The 26139-nt window shown below is 48.5% G+C and overlaps 1 protein-coding gene across 1 annotated transcript in view; it reads right to left on the reverse strand.

Annotated features, from left to right (window-relative positions):
* Positions 1–3537: 3537 nt before the first annotated feature.
* Positions 3538–26139, reverse strand: part of ZYX (zyxin) — an 83315-nt gene continuing 60713 nt past the window's right edge. Inside the window, exon 9 of the mRNA XM_086948027.1 lies at positions 3538–5596. Coding sequence (XP_086804153.1) covers positions 5486–5596 — 111 coding nt within the window. The 3' untranslated portion in view covers positions 3538–5485. The remainder of the gene's footprint in view (positions 5597–26139) is intronic.

A 26139-nucleotide genomic window follows, 5' to 3' on the forward strand; every position in this document is an offset into this window, starting at 1 on the left:
TGGAGAGCAGGCCATTCTGAACTAACTGTTTCCGGCCCACTGGGGGATAAGATCCGTCACCTTATTGACTGTTGGTGCATGGTGGCCGTCTTATGCTGCCTTTACTGCTTCATGCCTGCTGACATGTTTTCAAGCCTGCTGATAAAGTGGTGATATTTTCCCTGTACTGAATTTCTTGCAGGGGCGGGCTTCAATGAATCCTGATGGGGTTAAACTCTGATACTTATTGATTTACTCCAGTACTACGTTGATGACATAATTTCTGGTCTTGAAGTGTTGATATTTACAAGAGGAAATGTTAGGACTGCTTCATGAAACGTTAGCCCAGGTTTTATAAAAGAACCCTCTTAGCCTGCTGAAGAGTAGAAGGCGACAGGCTGTGTTAAGTGACGTTTTACTGCTTTAATGAAATGCTTTACCACTTTAAAGGAAATGCATAATGAAAGGCTTCCAGGAAACGCTTTAATGAAATACTTATGAGATGCTAAGGAAATGCTAATGCCCGAATTGCTTTGATCTAAAGCCTATATAAAAGATCTTGATTTTCAATCACAAATACTGGTGTGGTCTCCATTATTGCACCCACTTCGTGTCTCAGTGGATGAGTGTGTTGAGTAGCTACTTTACACGTAAGCCCGTGATTGCCTTCCTGCTCGAGCCAAGCTACCCCCCGGAGAACTGGCGGTCCCAGTTCTTACAATAATATACTGACACATAGGGAAAGATCATTTGCAGATTGTAAGAATAACATCTACGTAAATATGTTGGGACAATATGTGGACATAATGGGAGTGAAGAATTGCCCAGTTTGTACCCTTCTTCTGCAGGTGAAGGAGCGACCAATCTACGACTGCCAATTACATACAGCCTTTCTTGTAATGTTTTTTTTCGTATACTTAATAAGCAAGAGTTTCTATCGCCATGCGTGTTAGATTTAAATGGTTTGGTGGAAGACCTTCCTGTTTCTAAAGATATATGGTGTAGGACAACCTATAGTAAATTTGTGAATACAATTGCATAAACTAACCCCAACACTAAAACTACAAGGGGTATGTTTGTAGTCTGAGTACCAGAGAGTATGAACTTGTTGAACAACACAATGAGAGGAAAGTGAGGTTTTTGAGATTGGAGGGATGAGAAGAAATATCAGATAACAGATTAAGGCTGGAGTAGAATTTAGGTTTTCATGTTTGCACCCAGGTTTGAGAATGGAACATGATGGTGCATCATGAACGTACAGGAGTCAAATTAATATTGAGTTTGTGGGAAAGATCGTGTGAAAGGAATGTTGTTGTCTGTGGTAATTTTCTGTTTGGTGTAGAACCACTACTTAGAGGGATATGTGTGGTAAGACTGCTATTTCCACCTAGCACGTAACTGGCTCCGTGGCTTTGGTATTTCCTAGAGTTTATCATGTTAATGAGATGAGTGATGCTGTTGGGATGAAAGAGTGAAACAAGGCTTTGGTCAAATTGTGCTAGATGTATTAGGAGCAAAGACTCCATCTATTGGTGTGTCTATGAATGATGTGAAAAAATGCTTGTGGATCAGTCAGCTTTTAATACCACTGGTGCACCAATACAGACCAACACATAATTAACTGCTATGCATGCGATGATTATGCAAAACCACTTAGCGCTAGATATTCTTGCAAAGGAAGGTCATGTTTGCAGGTCAGAGAGTGTACTATTATCTGGGATGAAGATACAACAGTTATTGATAATTATGTCTCAAGTATTGTTAATATTTCTCATGCAGTCCAAGTTTTTAAAGAGTGGTTTGTTGAAAGCAGTAGATTTTTTAATTAATGGGATTGGTAAGAGATTTGGTAAGTTTGGCAAGTGTATTAATAGCTTGGGTGGGAGTGTGTTTAGGACCATAGTAACCCCTGCAACTATTGTGTTGATTTGTGCAATTTCTCAGTTTCTCTTTTTCACATTTTCAGAAAAAACATGTGTACATTTTGGCTGTAAAGATAAAACAGATCAAAGAGGAAAGAGGGTGAAATTGAACTAGAAGATGACAGATCAAATACATAATGAACAGAAGATGTTGGAAAAATCTAATCGCAAGAAGTAGAAAGTGATGCAGACTATATTGTAGCTAATTGTAGTTTTTAATGATTATGGAATAATCAGAGGAAAGAATTTGGAGACTTTTGTGCATTTATAAAATTGTGCATTAATGCGCAGAATATGGATTTGTGCTCAAATTCACACTTGTCTGATGTTATCCCCTTTGAAACTTTTTTGCTTTGACCTGTTAAAAGTGCCTTTTCTTTGGTGATGCTAACTAGACCTCAGACAGTCCTCAATGTCATTTTGTTCAACATGGATGTCTCACTATGCATGTTCATTGTTTATTATTCTAGCTGCAAACAGTCATGCAAAGTCGTCTTTATTTCCGGATGTTGTTGTCGAAGAAGTCTTTCTAGCTTGGGATCAGTAATGTTTCAACCTTTCTTCCAGCTGCTCGCAGTACTGCATTTATTCACAATATTTGACTGTTTTACAACTAGTTTTTTTCTGCCATCTCCAGATGACATTAGCCTTGAAGGGGCTGAATTAATATTTCATTAGTGGGATAGTGCTTAGGTAGTAAGGCAGCGTGACATTAATTTTCTATGCTCTGATTTGCTGAAATGTTATTCTTTTGCTCCCACCAGGAAGAATCTGTAGTTTTCATTCTATCTTACGGGAGAAATTTCAAGCTAAAACTCACTTAGAGTCGGTCCTTGCTTAATTGATTGGATTTTGATCTGCTGTGCGGCACCTTATCTTGGGACACATTGCCTCATGAAATTGAGTTTAAACACCATTCCCAATCCACCCACCCGTGGGCGTGTGTCTGAAGTGTATTTTGGCGTGTAAGATTTTAAGGGTCCCCTTTGCCCACGCTCTTCCAGTGCTTTCGCATATTTCTGTCACCGCAGGGCCATCCACCAAGACCTCTTACTTCTCGTTCCCTCTGTGGAGTGTGATCTCTTGAAACAATTTCCCATTTTCATGTTGTTATTTAGATTTTCTCTTTGTAGTGACTTGGGCCTTGTGCCCAAGCTCTCTTTCCATGGACTGCAGTTGTTGTCTGGTTGAATCTTCCACACCACAGATGTATCTCCAAAGGCTGCTTTACCACCTGAGGCAGGCGATCAAACGTGGGTCGAAGTTATGATCGTTGTACCCTCATAGAGCGATCTGCAGAGGTGGAATTTCAGCCAAAACTCCTACCATGACTGGTCTCCATCCCACTGCCTGCCAGTGTATTTTAAAAATGTTTGACAGCTGAAACTTACAACTAGGCCAACAACGCTGGATTGCTGCATCGGGGCCTCACGCCCGGGAAGGACCGGTGACCCCCAGTTGGTGGTGGAGATCAGACTTGTGGACTGAATCCATGAAACGCCAGAATGGACTCCCATGGACCTACAAGAGCGATAGGAGAGGCACACGCGACAGGCGTCACTGCGCATGCACGCCTTCTGCCCAATCCCTGGGCTTTCCAACATCTGCCCTTGATAAACACCAGGAAGCAGAAGAATAAAGAAAAGTATTTTATTTGATTTATATACAAAGGGTGGATTTCCCAGTACAATCTTTATCCAGTTGTTCAAGCAAGTTTAACAGAGTCATCAACAAAGAACACCCAGGAATGTAAACGCAGGAGACACGTCTGTCTGCAGCTCCCCGAAGAGTGTTGGGAGCACCTCCTGGGGCTGTAGTTCTGACTCATTCTTGGCAACGTGTATTTATAAAAAGAGCAGCAAAAAGTACAAAATAGAAGCAGAAAAACAAAACCCAATCACTCACTCAGAATTTCCAGTCACCTAAGCTATCATTTAAATTCTTCCCCAAGCTACTGCCAGTTGTGGAGTTGTCCTCTCCATGCCACATGGGACCTTCGTGGACGAGCAGTGGCACGAGTAGCAGCAAAGTTCTACTTTCAGAGATCACTGTTGCATAGAGGATAGTGAGTGTGTGCAGGAGGAGGCTTTGTGTGTCCCCCCCCCACACACAGGAGGAATGAGCTAACCAGGGAGGAGCCAGCAGTGTCCTGACACTGAAGGAATGAGGACTGAACCATTAGTGGAGGGGGAGTGGGTGCCCTGCACTGAAAGCATGAAACCTTGGAAGGAAAAGAGCCGGCTTCCGCTGTCCCACACAGGAGGAATGAACTATCTGGGGGGCGAAGGCAGCGGGTGTCCCTGCACTGAAGGAATGAATCATAGTAAGGAGTGGTGGAGGCACTGACTGTTTCATACAAGAGGACTGAACCATTCGTGGAGGGGGGAGTAGGTGCCCTGCACTGAAAGCATGAACCTTTGAGGGAAAAGAGCCGGCTTTGGCTTTTCCGCACAGGAGGAATGAACTATTAGCAGAGCCGGCTGCGACTGTTCCAACAGAAAAGCAGCGGTAGGGGCTGGCACTGCAGGAATGGACCACTAGGGACGAAGGCAGCTGCTCTCACTGCACAGAAATGATACATGTGACAGGGGAGAGAGCAGAGCCTGCCCTTGTGAAGCACGATGGACTGATAGTTAAAAGGCAGGAGCTTTACCCACACTGAAGGGAAAGAAGAAACGAGCCATTACGAGAGGCGGAGGGGTGGTCTGTGCGCACGGCTGTGCTCAGGGGTGGTCTGTGCGCACGGCTGCGCTCAGGGGTGGTCTGTGCGCACGGCTGGGCTCAGGGGTGGTCTGCGTGCATGACTGGGCTCAGGGGTGGTCTGTGTGCACGGCTGGGCTCAGGGGTGGTCTGTGAGCACGGCTGGGCTCAGGGGTGGTCTGTGAGCACGGCTGGGCTCAGGGGTGGTCTGTGAGCACGGCTGGGCTCAGGGGTGGTCTGTGAGCACGGCTGGGCTCAGGGGTGGTCTGTGAGCACGGCTGGGCTCAGGGGTGGTCTGTGTGCACGGCTGGGCTCAGGGGTGGTCTGTGTGCACGGCTGGGCTCAGGGGTGGTCTGTGTGCGCGGCTGCGCTCAGGGGTGGTCTGTGTGCGCGGCTGGGCTCAGGGGTGGTCTGTGTGCACGGCCGGGCTCAGGGGTGGTCTGTGTGCACGGCTGGGCTCAGGGGTGGTCTGTGTGCACGGCTGGGCTCAGGGGTGGTCTGTGAGCACGGCTGGGCTCAGGGGTGGTCTGCGAGCACGGCTGGGCTCAGGGGTGGTCTGTGTGCACGGCTGGGCTCAGGGGTGGTCTGTGTGCACGGCTGGGCTCAGGGGTGGTCTGTGAGCACGGCTGGGCTCAGGGGTGGTCTGCGAGCACGGCTGGGCTCAGGGGTGGTCTGTGAGCACGGCTGGGCTCAGGGGTGGTCTGTGAGCACGGCTGGGCTCAGGGGAGGTCTGTGTGCACGGCTGGGCTCAGGGGAGGTCTGTGTGCACGGCTGGGCTCTTCGCTGTAGCTATGAGAGGCGACCAGGGAAGGATGAACTGCTGCAGTGGCTCAGGAGCCAACATGTGGCCTGCATGGTGCGACTCCTGCTCCAGGGCTGGCCTCTCACCGAGAAGCCTTCACGCGGCTCGTGTGGCACTTGATGCACAGCACGTGCCCATCGAGGGGGTAGCAGCCGCTCTCATCCGCCTCGATGGAAAGAAGCTTCCCACAGTCCTGCAGGGAGAAAGTAAGAACAAAACAAACTGTTAGGACATAGACCGAGGCACGACAAGGACAGAGGGCTAGAAGAAGCTACATGCATGCAGCACTGATGTGGGATCTTACATGGATGTACAAGTGTGCTCTCTGCCACCTCACTGCTGGACCCAGAACAGTCAGACACATTTCAAAAACAGACCTGCTGGCCTCATAAGAGACTAGTCTAAGTGAATCCATATGAGGTGAACAGGCATGCTAATCTTACATTGCTTTTATACTGCAAAGATCTGACTTACCTGCAACACTGGTGCTACAGCTTGAAATCTAACAGATTTACATGCTTGTATAATCTAGTAGTCAGATCGGTAATTAGGAAGAAACTAGTAGTCTGTAACACTATTTGTCCAGCCTTAGACTCCTCTAGATACAAATGCTGGGCATGGTCTGCCATCTAGTGGTTGCTGGAAGTACTCCTATATTATCAGTGTTTAGGTCTCGCCTACGCAGCACGCATGCGTTACTTAGGAGAACTTTAGCCGTCGTACAGCTCTTTTTCCAAGCACATATTGTTCTCATGGCAGCATACAGCTTGCGGGAGTGCGCAGCGGCACGCCACAAGCACGGGCGTGTGCTTTGACAAAGAGCAGACTGTGGGAGCGCGCGCACACACACACACACACACACACACACACACACACACACGCGGCCAATGGTTGTCTAATTTATTTCCCTTTCGTGCTTAAAGCAGGCCTGCTTTCATTCTGTGTATTTCCTCTTCTCTTCTTTTATTAGTTACTTTTCTGAATAGTTTCTCTTTCCTACTGTTTTAATGACCCCTGTTTTTCTATTCCCTTCTTCCATTCTGCTTATTTTTCCTTTTATTACAATTTGTCCCTTCTCTTCGTCTGTTTGTGTGCGCCCTTTTTTATTTCCTTTCTATTTACGTTTCGTTCCACAAGAAGACGCTTCCGTTGTTTGACCTCTGGAGGAGTCTAACTCTTTGTAAAGCGCTTGAAATGCAGCTATTAAAGCCAAACCCCCTCTGTGCTGCAGTGTGAGCGCACCTGGCCTGGCCTGCCCCCAACCCTTGTGTGCTGTGAACAGACAGCACCGCAGACCCCGTTTTGGCATTAATTCCATACGATCCAATAGTGAAATACTCATATTGGTGCACCAGCGTTCACACTCATTCTACCTGAATTGTGTTTTTTCAGCCGCAACAGGGCGGGGGGGGGGGGGGCTCTAAGTGTAAAGTGCTAGCTTACAAGCTGCAGGCGGAAATTAAACATTTAAAAACAAAACCGCCCCATACTTAAGCCGCCAAGAAGGGTCACCGAGCAGTGTGAGTAAAGCCTTTCGCCAAGCGCCAAGAGCCCCTTTCATTTAGTTTTGTGAGCTACATTCGCAGCCATTATTATTTTCAATATTATCAAGCTTGGATGTACGCACAGAAAGGCATTTCTAAGGGCCAACGACGTGCGACGTAAATGCAGTTTATTCAAAGGCACAACAATTTGTTAGCCTAAAATGTGAATAATAATATTCATATATGTATACTTGGACACGTGTGTCTCGATATTTGAGGCCTCCTTTGCAGGATCGCAAACACGTTAACACCTGTGATCTTGTGCCTGTCCAATCCCGGCATCAGGCAGTCCTTTGAAAGTAAGACCCATACACTGCCTTCGGACACACATTTGTCCCAGTTCGCATTTTCTTTTCCTATCTATATTTCTTGAGTTTATTCAGTTATTTCCTCTCCCTGCAAGCAATTTGTAGAATTTTCCGTAAATTGAATTTTTCAATAATTAACCTCTATTTTAACAAGCATTTGCAATACAATAGGTCTCGCATTTGCGAGCGTTTTAGCTATTGGCTTTGCAAATGACAATGCATTTTATTTGTGTGTTAAGAAAACCTGCGAAGGCACTCTATGTACATAGAGCCCTTGCTTACGCGATGCAAAGCTGGAAATAACTGCCTTTTTTACTGCCAGCCTTGCTTCTCGTAAGCAAGGACTAGAAGTACAAAGTGTGTATTTAAGCAGCGCTTCCAGCTTTTCAAACTGCATAAATAAAAGGCATTGCCATTTACAATGTCAATAGCTCAAACTCGTGCAAATGCGAGACCTGTTGCATTGCAAATGCTTGTTTTACTATTGCAACCTGGGTGGAGTCAGTATGACTAAGTGAAATTTACCTTGAACCCTTAGAGTCAAATATAAAAATTCCATTTAAATCCTTCTTTTCCTCTGGTGGAATTCAGAAGATAAAGCCGTAATGAGACACTTTCTGTGAAGTTTGAATGAGCCCCACAATTCACCTGAGCCCCGTGCACTCTTCAGATCGATGTATTCAGCCGCAGCAAGATTACCTCAGCCTTTACCATCACATTTTTGACAGCAGAAAGCAGATTGTTTCTTACCTGTAAATTTGATTTTCAGCTTGAATAATTTTTGGATTCACATGATGTGCATTATTCCGCCATCTAGTAGTTGGATCTGGAATTGTCTCTAAAAACTTTTTTTGTCCTTCTACTATTTCAGTTTGTTGTTAGTGGGCGTCGACGTGCCTCCATTCGGTGCACCTTGTAATGTTGTGCTTCCTCCAGAAGCTCCCACTTCAGGTCGCCATCTTCAGATTCTTTTTTCTTCTCTCCCTCTTCTTCTTGGCAGAGGAGGGTGGTTTTGCACGTAAATACAGAAATTCTTCAAGCTGCAAAACTAAACCGACGGGTATGAAACTATACATTTTGCAGCGTGAATCTTTTCTGGATTCACATGCTGTGCATATAGATTTTGTAGCATTCTTTACTACAGTGGTGGTTGGGTGGAGGAGGAGCTTTGATAAGCAAATCTATGTTGTAAGACCCTTTGTCCTACTTGTGCTTCTTTGTTCATCTGAATGTCCACAGAGTAGCGTTTTGTAAGCGTGTGCACTGATGACCATTGTAGGAAGGTACCTCCTGACTATGGTTGCCCCCAACTTTTTGCCCTGTGTTTTAGCTGGTTTTTGACATAGTCGACCTGGGACCCTGCCAATCAGGACCCCAGGCCTACTGCTCTCTCTCTAAAATGGATTCCATGTACCTTAGGTACATTTCCAATTGGAACTGGGCCACCTTATCAGACCCTGTAACTCAGGGCATCAGTGTACCCAGGGCCTACCAGGGGCTGAAGCATGTATTATGCCACCCCTGGATGGCCATCTAAATCTGACACAAATGACTGCATGACAGCTGGGGCAAAGTCGTGTAATCACCCTTTGCTGTAGATATAGTATACCTATATCTAACCCTAAAAATGGACACACAGATTCCTATCAGTCACTCCTATGGCAGGCCTTGACAATCCTGAAGGCAGAGTGCTTGGAATCGTGTGAAATGGTGCTCTGGCATGAGCTGAGCCCGTTTGCAGCTTGCGGAACCAAGTCCTAATAGCTGTTCCATGATAACGCATACCATATACTCTTAAGTGCATTATAATCCTCGCGGTTAAATGCTATCTTTGGTATTGCTTTATCAAAACATGTCGAGTAAGGTGTCATACGAATTGGAATACTAACCCCTCGCCAATTCTGGCGACGGGGGACACGACATGTATGTAACTGTGAACCCCGGTTAAAGTTAACTGAAGCCTCAGCTCCACAAAATGGATGCTGCCACCACAGACACGAGTCTGACCTCCTGCTGCTGGGAGTCCTTCCAGCGAGGAGAGCTTGGACAAAGGGTTTCCTGTCCGGGGCGGTGCTAGCACCATCCCAGACAGGGTTTTGTGTATCCTGGGTAGGCAGGGCTTTACAGGAAGGTGACTGCTGAGTGGCACCCCGGTGCTCACTATGCATAGGCCGGTCAGAACCAGTTCCAGGGGCACACCAGCCCCTGGCCTGGGGGAAGTCCGGCATGGGAGAGGGGTGTAACCACCCCCCTCCTAGTCCCACCCATAGGCAGGACCTAGTCACCGGGTCAGCCCCTTTTCTTAGTATAAAGAGAGGAGCGGGCCCCCTGTTCAAATTAGATCATCTTTGGAATCAAGACACGACTTTCTGCGAAAGGACTTCACGATTTCTTCTTCAAGATTCTCCCTTGTGACTAAGGAGTAGTCACCCTGCATCCGCAGGCACCATCTTAAGAACACTGCGGTCTGCTGCAAGTCCTTCCTCCGGAATCCGACTGCCCAGCTCGACGAGAACCGGCTTCCCTGGCACCTCTGACCTCTACTCACCTCTACAGCTAAGCTGAGAACCGTGGGTGCGACGAGACCTCGAGGGACCGGCCATCTTCAAGACTGCACGAATTAAATAGACACGCCAGTGCTGGACCTTGGATCCCAGTACTGGATTACAAAATTAACGAGAACGTACTTTACCTGTAACCTGAATTTTCTCCCATTGGATAACATAGCTAGATTTTCACTTGAAAAGTTTTCAAGTGTGAACTTTTAAAATACCGTATTATTTTTTCAAAATCATTGCCATAACTACAACGTTTTTACTAAACTGTTTTCAGCTTAGACCCCAGGTCTGAATCTAGGATACAGTCCTGGAGTTTCAAAAGTAATCGCCATTGAGCTCAATGTTAAATTGTGTTTAGAATTGTGTTGCCTATCGCAACCCCTGTACCTATTGCGTTTACAAAGCTTATTGCCTCTTTGCAAAGTAATTACATGAGAGTACTCATATCGAGAAAAGTATATTTTGATACCTGTTGGTTCTTAAAATAAAACGATATCTTTGGATATAAAAACAATTGGCCTAGAGTCCAGTTCTGGAGTGTGTGAAACCTTTTGCTGACTGAGTGTGTGTAACAAATGCTTTACACTGTCCTCTGGTACTGCCTTACTGCTCGACCAAGCTACCACTTTAGAGAGTAAGGTCAGCCCTGACTTTAACCTCTGTTATACCGCTCGGGGTTGTGGACTCTACACAAGGTACCTTGTTTTGGGAGATTCCGGAGGAAGCATGACAAAGTCACAAGGTGCACCAAATGGAGGCACGTCGACGCCCACCAACAACAAAATATTAGTAGAAGGACAAAAAACACCCCCTTCCACATCCCCATCCACCCAGCCAGCGGGGCTCAATATTAATCCCAAATCCTACCCTTTGGGAGCCACAGCAGCCCCAAGGAAGGGTCAAGGTCTTGATTTGTAACAACTCGACACATCCGCGTGCTTCCCTGGAGGTACCGATTTACTAAAAGGGGGTGGTGATGAACAGAGTGTCTGAGTTAAACAGACCACTCTTACCCAGTCCAAAGATCAGGGCTTGATCCATCACCGTTATTTATCTCACTGCCCCATCCCAGCTCAGAACCTGGCTATATGCAAATCAGTCTGTCCCTGGTCCAGTGCATCATGGGAACAGGACAGACTAAACTACCAAGCCAATTCTTCACCAGAAAGGAGACAAGCTACCGGGGACCGGTTTCTGGCATTTCAGCCTTCTTCGGCCCGGCTTGCTTGAATCCTGATGGAGCAGTGAGAAAGGGACTCATGTCTGAGTATACCCTGCCACACCTATAGTGGCCAAAAACGATTTACAAAAAGGGGGTGGTGATGAACAGAGTGTCTGAGTTAAACAGACCACTCTTACCCAGTCCAAAGATCAGGGCTTGATCCATCACCGTTATTTATCTCACTGCCCCATCCCAGCTCAGAACCTGGCTGTGAGAAGGTGGCCTGATATGCAGTGCTCACTATTCTAGTGAACACTATGTATCAGTCCAGCAACCCTTATTGATGATTGGTTGTAAGTCAACCTTATAGACCAGCTATCCTAGTAGCGTGGATACGAGCAGTCTAAGGCTAAAGACTCGAGAGGGCGTGTTAAGCCAGCTGTTTACCACACATATACCCCTTGAATACCAAGTGAAAGGACACCACACAAGTGTTATGAAAATAAACAGTTATTTATTTAAAGATCACAACAGCCCTGTACTCTTTATGAGGACAGGGTACTAAGCACAAACCAAAACTCTTATAAAAATACTTAAGTTAGCACAGTATATACAAATGCCCGAGGGGCACGGAAAACCATATACTCTGAAAGTGGAATGCGAAATTACTAGCAGGTAAGTACAGTACTAATAGCTTTTGGAATCGCTAGGACTTGACTAGGGAATCGTTAGATTACTTCTAGGAGGCCTAGGGGACTCGGGTGCAGTGTGTGCACTCTCACGCGAGATGCGGGACAAAAGTCTATGGTAGCTAGGAATTAGAAAGTTAGTGTTCTCGGGCGAACCCGACCTGGTAGGGAGAAAACGAAAGTAGATTCTGACCCTTGGATAGTGAGGCTATGCTGGGGCACCGAAATGCCGAAGTTACCTAGCCCAGGGGCTGCAGCTGCATAGGTCTGAAAAGACGTCGGGAATCCTCGTAGACGGACCAGGAGCCGGAAGAAAAGATGCTGGCCGGTGACCAGTGAAGAAAGTTCAGTTGGATCCAAGCCTGGATCTCGAAGATAGATGACACCTGAAAGCAGAGGGGACCAAGTTCGAGACTACTAGCCAGTAGTCAGTGGGCACCAGGAGGGCACCGGATGGTAGCCACCTCGACTAGGTGAGTGGGTGACGCTTGACTCGAAGATCTCACGGACCAGGAGGCGTTGTCGGCGACCAGGATGGAGGATCGAGCTGTCCCACGAAGATGGAAGCTGTCGGCGTCGCTGGACCCAGGATTGGGCAACAAAGCCTTGGCAAATTCAAGCCCACGCGGTGGACCTAAAATGGCGTCTGGAGTGGACCAGGAGGGTCCGGGGTGCCTCTCTTGAACAAGGAAGCAAGGGCCAGCCTGGAGCAACCAGACCAGCAGTCGTGAAGTCGTTGGGCGTCGTTCAGAAGGCCACAAGCCAGCCGGCTAGTAGCCAAACAACGCGGTGCACAGCAAACAGCAGAAGGGCCCCACGCCGATCGTGGAGATGCAGGGGGGCTGATCTTGGGTGCTGGAGCTGCGCAGGGTCGGGGCTTCTCGGACCCCAAAGCACTCACCAGTGGAGGACACGGTGGGCTTGCAGTAAAGATGTCGTGCAGTCTTGGCGATCGTCGGTCCCTTGAGGTCTCGTCGCACTCACGGTTCTCAGCTTGGCTGTAGAGGTGAGTAGAGGTCAGAGGTGCCAGGGAAGCCGGGTCTCGTCGAGCTGGGTCGTCGGATTCGTGATGAAGGACTTGCAGCAGACCGCAGTGTTCTTTAGGATGGTGCCCGCTTGATGCAGGGTGACTACTCCTTAGCCACAAGGGAGAATCTTGAAGAAGAAATCGTGAAGTCCTTTCGAAGAAAGTGGTATCTTGATTCCAAAGATGATCTAATTTTAACAGGGGGCCCGCTCCCATCTTTATACTAAAAAAGGGGGCTGACCCGGTGACTAGGTCCTGCCTATGGGTGGGACTAGGTGGGGGGGTGGTTACACCCTTCAGCCATGCCGGACTTCCCCAGGCCAGGGGCTGGTGTGCCCCTGGAACTGGTTCAGACCGGCCTATGCGTAGTGAGCACCGGGGTGCCACTCAGCAGTCACCTTCCTGTAAAGCCCTGCCTACCCAGGATACACAAAACCATGTCTGGGACGGTGCTAGCACCGCCCCTGACAGGAAACCCTTTGTCCAGGCTCCCCTCGCTGGAAGGACTCCCAGCTGCAGGGGGTCAGACTCGTGTCTGTGGTGGCAGCATCCATTTTGTGGAGCTGAGGCTTCAGTTAACTTTAACCGGGGTTCACAGTTACATACATGTCGTGTCCCTCTAGAAGGGTGGAATGCTAACCCCGTCGCCAGAATTGGCGAGGGGTTAGTATTCCAATTCGTATGACACCTTACTCGACATGTTTTGATAAAGCAATACCAAAGATAGCATTTAACCGCGAGGATTATAATGCACTTAAGAGTATATGGTATGCGATATCATGGAACAGCTATTAGGACTTGATTCCGCAAGCTGCAGACAGGCTCAGCTCATGCCAGAGCACCATCTCACACGATTCCAAGCACTCTGCCTTCAGGATTGTCAAGGCCTGCCATAGGAGTGACTGATAGGAATCTGTGTGTCCATTTTAGGGTTAGGTATAGGTATACTACACCTACAGCAAAGGGTGATTACACGACTTTGCCCCAGCTGTCATGCAGCCAGTTGTGTCAAATTTAGGAGGCCAGCCAGGGGTGGCATAATACATGCTGCAGCCCCTGGCAGCCCTGGGTACACCTATGCCCTGAGTTACAGGGTCTGATAAGGTGGCCCAGTACCAATTGGTAGATGCACCTAGGGTACATGAGGTAATTTAGAAAGAGAACAGCCAGGCTGTGGGTCTGATTGGCAGGCCCACAGCCAGAGAAAGTCGTAAACCAGTGAAACAAAAGCAAAAAATCTGGGTGATCATAGGATTGCAGACCCTACTCTCCTACATGACCCCCCCCCCAAACTTTGGGACAACAAGCTAACCTTGACCAGGTGAGTCTTCTTGTTCTAAGTGGAAATATCTGGAGAGCCCATCGGCATTGCCATGATCAGTACCAGGTCTATGTTCCACTGTAAAGTCCATCCCCTGTAGGGAAATGGACCACCTAAGCAGTTTGGGGTTTTCACCCTTCATCTGATTTAGCCACAAGAGGGGCTTATGGTCGGTCTGAATCTTGAAGTGAGTGCCAAACAAGTATGGCCTCAGCTTCTTCAGGGCCCAAACCACAGCAAAGGCCTCCCTCTCAATAGCTGACCAATTCTTCTCTCTGGGGGTCAGCCTTCTGCTTATAAAAGCAATGGGCTGATCCTGACCATCAAAATTCAGTTGAGAAAGAACAGCTCCCACACCCAACTCAGAAGCATCTGTTTGGACAATGAATGGTTTGGAGTAGTCTGGACTCTTAAGGATAGGTGCTGTGCACATGGCCTGCTTTAGGTCATCGAATGCTTTTTGACAGCCTGCTGTCCACTGAACCTTTTTTGGCATTTTCTTACTTGTCAGTTCATTTAATGGTGTCACAATGGAACCATAGTTCCTGACAAACTTTCTGTAGTATCCAGTCAGGCCCAAGAAAGCTCGAACCTGAGTCTGGGTGGTTGGAGGAGCCCAGTCCCTGATTGACTGTATTTTGCTCTCCAGTGGCTGAACCTGGCCTCCACCTACAAGGTGGCCCAGGTATACAACCTGTGTCTGCCCTATCTGGCACTTGGTGGCCTTGATAGTGAGGCCTGCTGCTTGCAGAGCCTCTAACACTTTCCTCAGGTGGACCAGGTGATCCTCCCAGGTGGAGCTAAAGACAGCAATATCATCTAGATATGCTGCACAGAAGTCATCCAGCCCAGTAAGGACTTGATTCACCAACCTTTGGAAGGTGGCAGGTGCATTTTTCAGACCAAAGGGCATTACCACAAATTGATAATGCCCACCAGGGGTTGAAAATGCTGTTTTGGGTTTGGCATCCTCAGCTAACCTGATTTGCCAATACCCAGCTGTTAAGTCAAATGTACTTAAGTAGTTGGCAGAAGCCAATCTATCTATAAGTTCATCTGCCCTTGGTATTGGATGGGCATCAGTCTTAGTGACTGCATTGAGACCCCTGTAGTCTACGCAAAACCTCATCTCTCTCTTACCATCTTGGGTGTGAGGCTTTGGCACTAGAACTACTGGACTAGCCCAAGGGCTATCTGAGGGTTCAATGACTCCCAATTCCAACATTTTCTGCACTTCAGTTTTTATGCAGTCTCTAACATGATCAGGCTGCCTGTAGATTTTACTCTTGACTGGCAGGCTGTCACCAGTGTCAACCTCATGGGTGCACCAATTGGTCTGACTGGGTGTCAGAGAGAACATATGTCTGAAAGACTGAAGAACCTGTTTACAGTCTTTCTGCTGATGTTCAGAGAGGCTGCCACAAAAGACAACACCATCTACTGACCCATCATCAGGATTCTGAGTGAGCAGGTCTGGGAGAGGGTCACTCTCTTCCTCCTGTCCCTCATCTATGGCCATGAGCAAGCTCATGTCCTTCCTGTCGACATATGCTTTGAGCCTGTTGACATGGAGTACCCTGTGGGGACTCCTGGGAGTTCCAAGGTCCACCAGGTAGGTGACCTCTCCCTTTTGCTCAAGAATTGTGTGGGGCCCAGACCATTTGTCTTTGAGTGCTGCTGGGGCCACTGGCTCCAACACCCACACCTTCTGTCCAGGCTGATAAACAGTCAGGACAGCCTTTTGGTCATGCCAAGCTTTTTGAAGTTCTTGACTGGCCTTAAGGTTTTCTGATGCCTTCTCCATATACTCAGCCATCCTGGAGCGGAGACCAAGTACATAGTCCATTATGTTGGTTGCAGGCTTTTTGAGAGGTCTCTCCCATCCTTCCTTCACCAAACACAAGGGGCCTCTCACAGGGTGCCCATACAAAAGTTCAAAAGGGCTGTAGCCAACCCCCTTTTGTGGGACCTCTCTGTAAGCAAACAGAAGGCAGGGCATCAGGACATCCCATCTACGCCTGAGTGTTTCAGGTAGTCCATGAATCATCCCTTTTAGGGTCCTGTTGAACCTTTCAACAAGCCCATTGCATTGTGGGTGATAGGGTGTAGTGAATTTGTAATTGACACCACACTCCTTCCACATAGCAGTTAAGTAGCTTGACATGAAGTTTGCACCTCTGTCAGAGACAACCTCCTTAGGGAAGCCCACTCTGGAGAACACTCCAACTAGGGCCCTTGCCACCACAGGTGCTGTGGTGGTCCTAAGTGGAATAGCTTCAGGATACCTGGTGGCATGATCCACTACCACCAGTATAAACTTGTGCCCTGATGCTGTCTGGGGTTCCATTGGACCAACAATGTCAATCCCCACTCTTTCAAAGGGCACCCCCACCACAGGCATTGGTATAAGGGGGGCCTTTGTTGTGCCACCTGACTTACCACTGGCTTGGCAAGTGACACAGGAGCGACAAAACTCCTTGGTATCCTCATTCATGTGAGGCCAGTGAAAGTGTGAGACAAGCCTGTCCCAAGTCTTTGTCTGGCCTAAGTGACCTGCTAAGGGAATCTCATGGGCCAAGGTAAGTAGGAAACCTCTCTGAGACAAGGGTACAACCAGCCTCCTGGTCATGCCAGGCTTGGGGTCTCTTGACTCAGTGTACAGGAGTCCATCTTCCCAGTATACCTTGTGGGTACCTGTGGCGTTCCCAGCAGCCTCAGCAGCAGCCTGCTGTCTGAGGGGTTCAAGAGAAGGGCAGTCTAACTGGTCCTTCCCCAGGTCTTCCCTTGAGGGTCCCCCTGAACCCAAGAATTCAACTTGATCAAGTTCAAACTCTCTAGGCTCAGTTTCCCTCAATTCCTGCAGGTCAGCCTCCTCTGAGACTTGATCCACAACCTGGGGCAAGGGGGAAGGCACAGCCTTAACCCTACTGCTCTTTTTCTTGGAAGGTGTCTGGTCCATGGTTCCAGGATCCAGCACCTGTTCAGTGGGGCATTTTCTGGCCTGTGACCTGGTCACAGCAAACACATGTGCTGGCAAGCCTAACATTTCCAGATGAGTCCTCTGCTCCACTTCTGACCATTGTGATGACTCCAAATCATTGCCCAACAAACAATCCACTGGGAGGTCTGAACTAACTACAACCTTCTTTTGGCCAGTTACCCCTCCCCAGGAGAAAGCTACAATTGCCATACTATGATTGGTAGTGACATTGCTTGCATTGGTCACCAGGAATTCTGTACCTGGCATGATCTGTCCAGGGTCCACAAAGCTAGGTGTCACCATTGTGACACTGGCACAAGTGTCCCTATAGGCCTGAGCCATTTTTCCATTAATAAAAGGTGTCTGTCTGTATTTGCCCAAAGTATTGGGACTTATGTCAGGGGACATATCCATATCCCCTGTACTGACAAGGACAGCCTGAGTGAGGGTGCCAACTAAGTTGTCACTCCCCTCAGAACCCAGGGTTAACCCTACTAAACCCTTGGGAGGTGCACTACCACTGCTGGCTGTACTAGGGGGCACAGGTGCCTTAGGGGCTGCAGTGGCAGGAGTCTGCCCTCCTCCTTTCTTGGTGCACTCACTAAACCAGTGAGTTTTACTTTTACAGTATTGGCACCACCTTTTAGATTGGCCTTCTTTCTTCTTTTGGGGAGCCTGACCCCCACCCTCTTTGGGTTGTTGGGGACCTGTCGAAGACTTCTGGTCATTTTGTTCCCCTTTTGAATCTTTACCCTTCTGGTCTGCTTTCTTCTGACCACCTTGATTCTGGCCCTGGTTCTGTTTAACTCTTGTCCTAACCCATCTGTCTGCCTTCTTTCCCAATTCTTGGGGAGAGGTCAGATCTGAGTCAACAAGATGCTGATGCAACAACTGGTTCTGACAATTGTTTAAAATTTGCTCTCTCATCATCAAATTGTACAATCCTTTATAATCAGTAACCTTACTGCCCAGCAACCAGCCCTCAAAAGCCTTAGTGGCACAATCTACAAAGTCAGCCCAATCTTGAGACTGAGTTTTCTGGGTATCCCTGAACAGCACCCTGTACTGCTCAGTGGTTAGGCCAAACCCATCAACCAGTGCACTTTTCAAGACTTGGTAATCATTAGCATCTTCCACCCTTGTGGTGAGGAGCTTGTCTCTTCCTTTACCCTCAAAGGAGAGCCACAAGATAGCTGCCCACTGACTTGGGGGAACACCTTGCACAGTGCAGGCCCTCTCCAAAGCAGTAATCCATTTGTGGATGTCATCCCCTTGCTTAAAGGGGGGCACTATCTTACCAAGGTGTTTTGTATCAAAACTCCTTTCCCTATTGCTAGGTACAATGCTGCCACCAGTGGGGACTGTCCCACTCAATTGTTGCTCTCTAGCAAAGGCAAGCCTCTCTTTGGCCAGGGCAAGTTCTTCCCTTTCAATCCTCAGATTGGCTGCCTTTTCTTTAGCTACATACATTCTCCTCTGGGGAGATGTCATTCCCCTTTGAGAGGAACGTTGAGAGCCATTGGTATGAATGGATCTGCTAGAGCCTCTTGACAGAGATCTAACTCGTCCATTCCCAATGTTAAGCTGACCTGAGAGTGGCCCCAGGGCTCCCCTAGAGTCCCTCTCATGTCTGCTTAAGTTGGTCCTGGTTAGTCTGACGACTTCTACCTGGTCCTGCTCTGCCTCACCCTTAGATTCCAAGTCATCATCCTCATCATCAGCATCATCTGCTTCCTGATGTGGATGGTCCTGGTTATCAAAGGGTCCCTGTAGGGAGGGCATATTGCCTTCTGAAGTAGAAGGGTCTGGGTTACCAGCCCTCCTTGCATCATGAGTCTCTAAGAGACCAATCAGAAAAGCAGTTGTGGGGTTAGACCCCTGCTTAATCTTCCTAGAGGTACATACTTGTCGTAACTCATGGAAGCTAAGCGCAGTATATCTTGAAGGGATGACCTGTGGAGGGTCAACTGACACAAGGGGAGACTCAGTGTTTCCTCCTGTGACCGACATACTGCTTCTAGTGTGGTGTAAGTGATGCACCTACCTACACTATGTGTTACCTACTGGTCCCTTGCTAGAGTTGTAGCCAAGGTGTGCTAAGCCTTGTGGAGCTACAACAGCTGGTTCAGTAGAACTCAGAGTATTCTAAGCTTAGTTATATGTACCTGACAGTACTTATGTGATCTTTCAGCAAGATATTCTTAGGATACGTGTGGTAAAACAACAGCAAGCTCAAATCCCAACCGCTGCTCACCAATGTGAGAAGGTGGCCTGATATGCAGTGCTCACTATTCTAGTGAACACTATGTATCAGTCCAGCAACCCTTATTGATGATTGGTTGTAAGTCAACCTTATAGACCAGCTATCCTAGTAGCGTGGATACGAGCAGTCTAAGGCTAAAGACTCGAGAGGGCGTGTTAAACCAGCTGTTTACCACACATATACCCCTTGAATACCAAGTGAAAGGACACCACACAAGTGTTATGAAAATAAACAGTTATTTATTTAAAGATCACAACAGCCCTGTACTCTTTATGAGGACAGGGTACTAAGCACAAACCAAAACTCTTATAAAAATACTTAAGTTAGCACAGTATATACAAATGCCCGAGGGGCACGGAAAACCATATACTCTGAAAGTGGAATGCGAAATTACTAGCAGGTAAGTACAGTACTAATAGCTTTTGGAATCGCTAGGACTTGACTAGGGAATCGTTAGATTACTTCTAGGAGGCCTAGGGGACTCGGGTGCAGTGTGTGCACTCTCACGCGAGATGCGGGACAAAAGTCTATGGTAGCTAGGAATTAGAAAGTTAGTGTTCTCGGGCGAACCCGACCTGGTAGGGAGAAAACGAAAGTAGATTCTGACCCTTGGATAGTGAGGCTATGCTGGGGCACCGAAATGCCGAAGTTACCTAGCCCAGGGGCTGCAGCTGCATAGGTCTGAAAAGACGTCGGGAATCCTCGTAGACGGACCAGGAGCCGGAAGAAAAGATGCTGGCCGGTGACCAGTGAAGAAAGTTCAGTTGGATCCAAGCCTGGATCTCGAAGATAGATGACACCTGAAAGCAGAGGGGACCAAGTTCGAGACTACTAGCCAGTAGTCAGTGGGCACCAGGAGGGCACCGGATGGTAGCCACCTCGACTAGGTGAGTGGGTGACGCTTGACTCGAAGATCTCACGGACCAGGAGGCGTTGTCGGCGACCAGGATGGAGGATCGAGCTGTCCCACGAAGATGGAAGCTGTCGGCGTCGCTGGACCCAGGATTGGGCAACAAAGCCTTGGCAAATTCAAGCCCACGCGGTGGACCTAAAATGGCGTCTGGAGTGGACCAGGAGGGTCCGGGGTGCCTCTCTTGAACAAGGAAGCAAGGGCCAGCCTGGAGCAACCAGACCAGCAGTCGTGAAGTCGTTGGGCGTCGTTCAGAAGGCCACAAGCCAGCCGGCTAGTAGCCAAACAACGCGGTGCACAGCAAACAGCAGAAGGGCCCCACGCCGATCGTGGAGATGCAGGGGGGCTGATCTTGGGTGCTGGAGCTGCGCAGGGTCGGGGCTTCTCGGACCCCAAAGCACTCACCAGTGGAGGACACGGTGGGCTTGCAGTAAAGATGTCGTGCAGTCTTGGCGATCGTCGGTCCCTTGAGGTCTCGTCGCACTCACGGTTCTCAGCTTGGCTGTAGAGGTGAGTAGAGGTCAGAGGTGCCAGGGAAGCCGGGTCTCGTCGAGCTGGGTCGTCGGATTCGTGATGAAGGACTTGCAGCAGACCGCAGTGTTCTTTAGGATGGTGCCCGCTTGATGCAGGGTGACTACTCCTTAGCCACAAGGGAGAATCTTGAAGAAGAAATCGTGAAGTCCTTTCGAAGAAAGTGGTATCTTGATTCCAAAGATGATCTAATTTTAACAGGGGGCCCGCTCCCATCTTTATACTAAAAAAGGGGGCTGACCCGGTGACTAGGTCCTGCCTATGGGTGGGACTAGGTGGGGGGGTGGTTACACCCTTCAGCCATGCCGGACTTCCCCAGGCCAGGGGCTGGTGTGCCCCTGGAACTGGTTCAGACCGGCCTATGCGTAGTGAGCACCGGGGTGCCACTCAGCAGTCACCTTCCTGTAAAGCCCTGCCTACCCAGGATACACAAAACCATGTCTGGGACGGTGCTAGCACCGCCCCTGACAGGAAACCCTTTGTCCAGGCTCCCCTCGCTGGAAGGACTCCCAGCTGCAGGGGGTCAGACTCGTGTCTGTGGTGGCAGCATCCATTTTGTGGAGCTGAGGCTTCAGTTAACTTTAACCGGGGTTCACAGTTACATACATGTCGTGTCCCTCTAGAAGGGTGGAATGCTAACCCCGTCGCCAGAATTGGCGAGGGGTTAGTATTCCAATTCGTATGACACCTTACTCGACATGTTTTGATAAAGCAATACCAAAGATAGCATTTAACCGCGAGGATTATAATGCACTTAAGAGTATATGGTATGCGATATCATGGAACAGCTATTAGGACTTGATTCCGCAAGCTGCAGACAGGCTCAGCTCATGCCAGAGCACCATCTCACACGATTCCAAGCACTCTGCCTTCAGGATTGTCAAGGCCTGCCATAGGAGTGACTGATAGGAATCTGTGTGTCCATTTTAGGGTTAGGTATAGGTATACTACACCTACAGCAAAGGGTGATTACACGACTTTGCCCCAGCTGTCATGCAGCCAGTTGTGTCAAATTTAGGAGGCCAGCCAGGGGTGGCATAATACATGCTGCAGCCCCTGGCAGCCCTGGGTACACCTATGCCCTGAGTTACAGGGTCTGATAAGGTGGCCCAGTACCAATTGGTAGATGCACCTAGGGTACATGAGGTAATTTAGAAAGAGAACAGCCAGGCTGTGGGTCTGATTGGCAGGCCCACAGCCAGAGAAAGTCGTAAACCAGTGAAACAAAAGCAAAAAATCTGGGTGATCATAGGATTGCAGACCCTACTCTCCTACACTGGCTATATGCAAATCAGTCTGTCCCTGGCCCAGTGCATCATGGGAACAGGGCAGACTAAACTACCAAGCCAATTCTTCACCAGAAAGGAGACAAGCTACCGGGGACCGGTTTCTGGCATTTCAGCCTTCTTCGGCCCGGCTTGCTTGAATCCTGATGGAGCAGTGAGAAAGGGACTCATGTCTGAGTATACCCTGCCACACCTATAGTGGCCAAAAACGATTTACAAAAAGGGGGTGGTGATGAACAGAGTGTCTGAGTTAAACAGACCACTCTTACCCAGTCCAAAGATCAGGGCTTGATCCATCACCGTTATTTATCTCACTGCCCCATCCCAGCTCAGAACCTGGCTATATGCAAATCAGTCTGTCCCTGGCCCAGTGCATCATGGGAACAGGGCAGACTAAACTACCAAGCCAATTCTTCACCAGAAAGGAGACAAGCTACCGGGGACCGGTTTCTGGCATTTCAGCCTTCTTCGGCCCGGCTTGCTTGAATCCTGAGGTACCAACAACCTTTGAAGTGGCGATTGGGCAAGTGGGGCTCGCCCTGCCCGAGGGGCATCTGTAGTAATGATCGGTTGTCACTGGATCTGTAAAGTGTTACTGAGAAAGAAACGTCTGCGGCAGGAGCGACCACTATTTCGTAGCTGGACAGCCCTGGTCCTCCTCTGACCGGCCCACTGCCCGGAGAGTGGCTCCGTCCTGGGGTGAGGTGAAGTTCTGCGCAAGTCCTCACTCTCAGTTCTGAAAGATCCGTCTCTTGAGGGGATCAGCTCTCACACCGTCGATCTCCGCACCCTGGATCTCTTCTGGCGAGTGGGCCTGGGAGAGAAGTTTTATAGGGTGACTGAGTCCGCTTTGTCTAGCTGTGTCATGCCATTGGTTGATAGGTTTTTCTTGCCTGAACAGATTTTTCCAGGTATGATGCACACGTATGGTTTCTCGCCTTAGATGTAGCGCCACAAATGCAAAGAGTTTGAGGAAAGTCTTGGCGCGGAGTTGATTCCAAACGGTAGAACTTCGAACGGATGCCGTTTGCAGCCACGCGTATCGGATGCATTTCTAATTAGGATGTAAAAATACGTGTCCATCACGGAAGTAAAGTCCTGAAGAAGAATTTGAAGTTTTTTTTAATCTGTTTAACAAACACAAATCCAATCTTGGCCTGAGGGTTCCACTCTTCTGGAATCAGGGAGTAAGACTCTTCTAGGCTTCCCTCTTAGAGGCACTTCCTTGTGGCTCAATTTTGAAAAAGGGACTGCACTTCCAGCTGCCACCCTACCTGTTGCTGGGGTCTTGGGGGCACCTCGCGCTGCTGCATGGCGCAGTGATTTATGGGAAGAGATTGGCTCCTTTTCTGAAGTGGTTTTACATCTCCAGAAGGGACTCTCCTCTCGCCTCCGTGTTCCTTAAGCATCAGAGACCCTTTTCACAACAGCACAATATTTTTTTTTTTTTTTTTTTTTTTTTTTTTTTGTGTAAGACCTTTATTAACATAAAGTAGAATACACAGCATGAGCCCACAACCCTGAGGCCGGCTCGCCATTTTACTATGTTTGTTTTAGTGCAATCGTAGACAAACTTATAAGTCCATATGTGAACGTTAGATAGCACCTCCCTGTGTGTTCCAAACAGGGCACGTATTGAACAATCAATATGAGTCTTACATTTTGTAATTTTATCAACCGAACTTCAACTTCCCCAACTGAAGACCTCTCATTGCTCACATTCCCATCCAATACAGTGAGTTAAGCAGTGTTCCAACATTTCCTCAAGGCATCCCTCGGGGGGTCATAACCTTCACATCAGTCATTCACATTCTAGCATCGCCCTAGTCCTCCCCGTCTCCTCGCAATGAATTCAGATAGTCCGTCAAGAAGTACCACATATCTTTAGGTCTCGATTTAGCAGGCAAGTACTCCTCATACGTTTGTAATTTATCCCTGCAAGTAGTCATGCTATGTAACCACCCCTTTGCAGTAGGCACTTTACGGCTGTGCCAGCATTGTGCCACCTGTCTTTTGGCTAATAGTAGTGCGATAGCACAGAATTTGCGTTTTAGCGCTCTGAATTGGGGCACAATCCCAAGCAGGCATATCTGTGGCGTGCAGTTCACCTCATCTTCCAACATGACCGAGAGCGCAGCAGTGACCTCCTCCCAGTAATTCGCTACTCGCTCACACTTCCATGCCAAATGCACAAAGTCCGCCCCATCCCTATTGCAGCGCTTACATTTGTCGTCTTCTTGAATCCCATATCTGCGCATTTTCACCGGAGTGTAATAGCTTTGGTGGATGTATTTGAAGTGGATAATTCTTAGATTTCCGTTAGGTGTTAGCATTTGTGTCAGTGCGCATGAACTGTACCATTCTACCTCTGACAGTGGAGTGTCTAGTAGTGCATCCCATCTCTCCTTAGCCTTAAGAGTGTGTCCTGCTATGTCTGATTGTGCAGCAGTGTAGAGTCTGGATACCAAGTGAGACAGATCATTCGTGGTGATCAGCATTTGTAATGGCGCTAGGGTTGCCGGCTCCTCAGGAAACGAAGGGTAAAGTCCTCTTAACGCCCTCGTCAATCTATAGTATGTGAAGCGGAACATGAGAGTCTGATTTTGAATATAGGTCAAGCTGTCAAGTTCCATAAATGTGCCCCCCTGAAATACGTCTCCCATTTTGTCGATCCCAGCTCTGGACAGTAGCGACATCCCCACCTTCTCGCTAGTGACAGACAAAGCCTGATGACGTTGTAGTGGCATGTTCGGTGCATATAATGGTGTCTTGTGAGCCAGTTGCCCTAGTTTGTTCCATGCCTTAATCGTGGTGTCTACCGTGTTGATGTCCCTTGAGTGGAGCGGGGGTCTAGTGTGGGACAATATCGCCGACAGGGGGACCGGGTGGGCGTCTCCCTCCTCAATGGCCACGTGTGTTATGTAGGGGACCTCATGGTACCAGTATGCTGCGTATTGTGCCTGAGCACAGAGATAATATAGGAGAAAATCGGGCACCCCAAAGCCGCCTTTTGCTATCGGGAGCGTTAGCGTCTGCAGGTCAATGCGGGCCTGTTTACCTGCCCAAATCAGTGTTAGTACCAGGGATTTTATGCGCCGAAAGACCTCCCGCGCCGGCGTGATGGGAATGTTGTTGAAGAGATATAACAGCTTAGGCAGGATGTTCATTTTGACGATCGCTATTCGATCAGCCATGGATAATGGCAGGTGTATCCAACGCCTGACCTTGTCCTCCAGTTTGGTGATCACTACTCCATAATTCGCACGCATGACTTCATCTGGGTCTCTGTGAAACATGACTCCCAGGTAGCGTATCGGGTCCTGCTGCCACTCTAGCGGGTATTCTATTGCGAAGGAATTAGTGGAATCGGTGAGAGGTATTATTGAGGACTTGGACCAATTTATTGCCAACCCCGAGTGGCCCCCAAATCGGATGTACTCCCTGAGGAGCGGGTTAAGATGTGTTTCTGGATCGCGAACATATAGCAACATGTCGTCCGCGTATAGCGATATGTGCAGTGGTCTAGTCACAAATTGCAATGCCGATTCTCTGTAGTTTTGGCGCACTATGCACGCCAGCGGTTCTAGCGCTAGTGCGAAGAGCAGCGGCGATAGGGGGCATCCCTGTCTCGTTCCCCGACCAATGTCAAATGGGGCCGAAACGTACCCATTTATCCGGACTCTCGCACACGGTTTTGTATACAACAGAGAAATCCACTGGACAAATCTTTTAGGAAAACCCATCCTATTAAGGACGGTTAACATGTAACGCCATTCGATGGAATCGAACGCTTTAGCAGCGTCGAGCATTACGGCCACAGCTTTAACCGAGGGTTTGAGATAGTGCGCCAGAGCGAACAAGGACCTGGTGTTATGTGAGGTGGACCTTGTGGGAACAAACCCCGCTTGGTCCGGAAGCACTAGACGAGTCATCAGGGGGGACAATCTGACAGCTAGTAATTTCGCAAGTATTTTCGAGTCCACGTTGATCAGGGAGAGGGGTCTGTAGGAGTCGCAACTCTCCGGGTCTTTGGTCGGTTTGAGGAGTGCAATAATCATAGCTTCGCGCAGCGTGGGGGGGAGCAGTGAACCTTCAAATGAGGTGCCGTACATGTCCACCAAATATGGGGCAATGATATCCACAAATTTCTTGTAGAA

The sequence above is a fragment of the Lissotriton vulgaris genome, unplaced genomic scaffold (assembly GCF_964263255.1).
Source record: "Lissotriton vulgaris unplaced genomic scaffold, aLisVul1.2 SCAFFOLD_996, whole genome shotgun sequence".
Taxonomy (NCBI): domain Eukaryota; kingdom Metazoa; phylum Chordata; class Amphibia; order Caudata; family Salamandridae; genus Lissotriton; species Lissotriton vulgaris.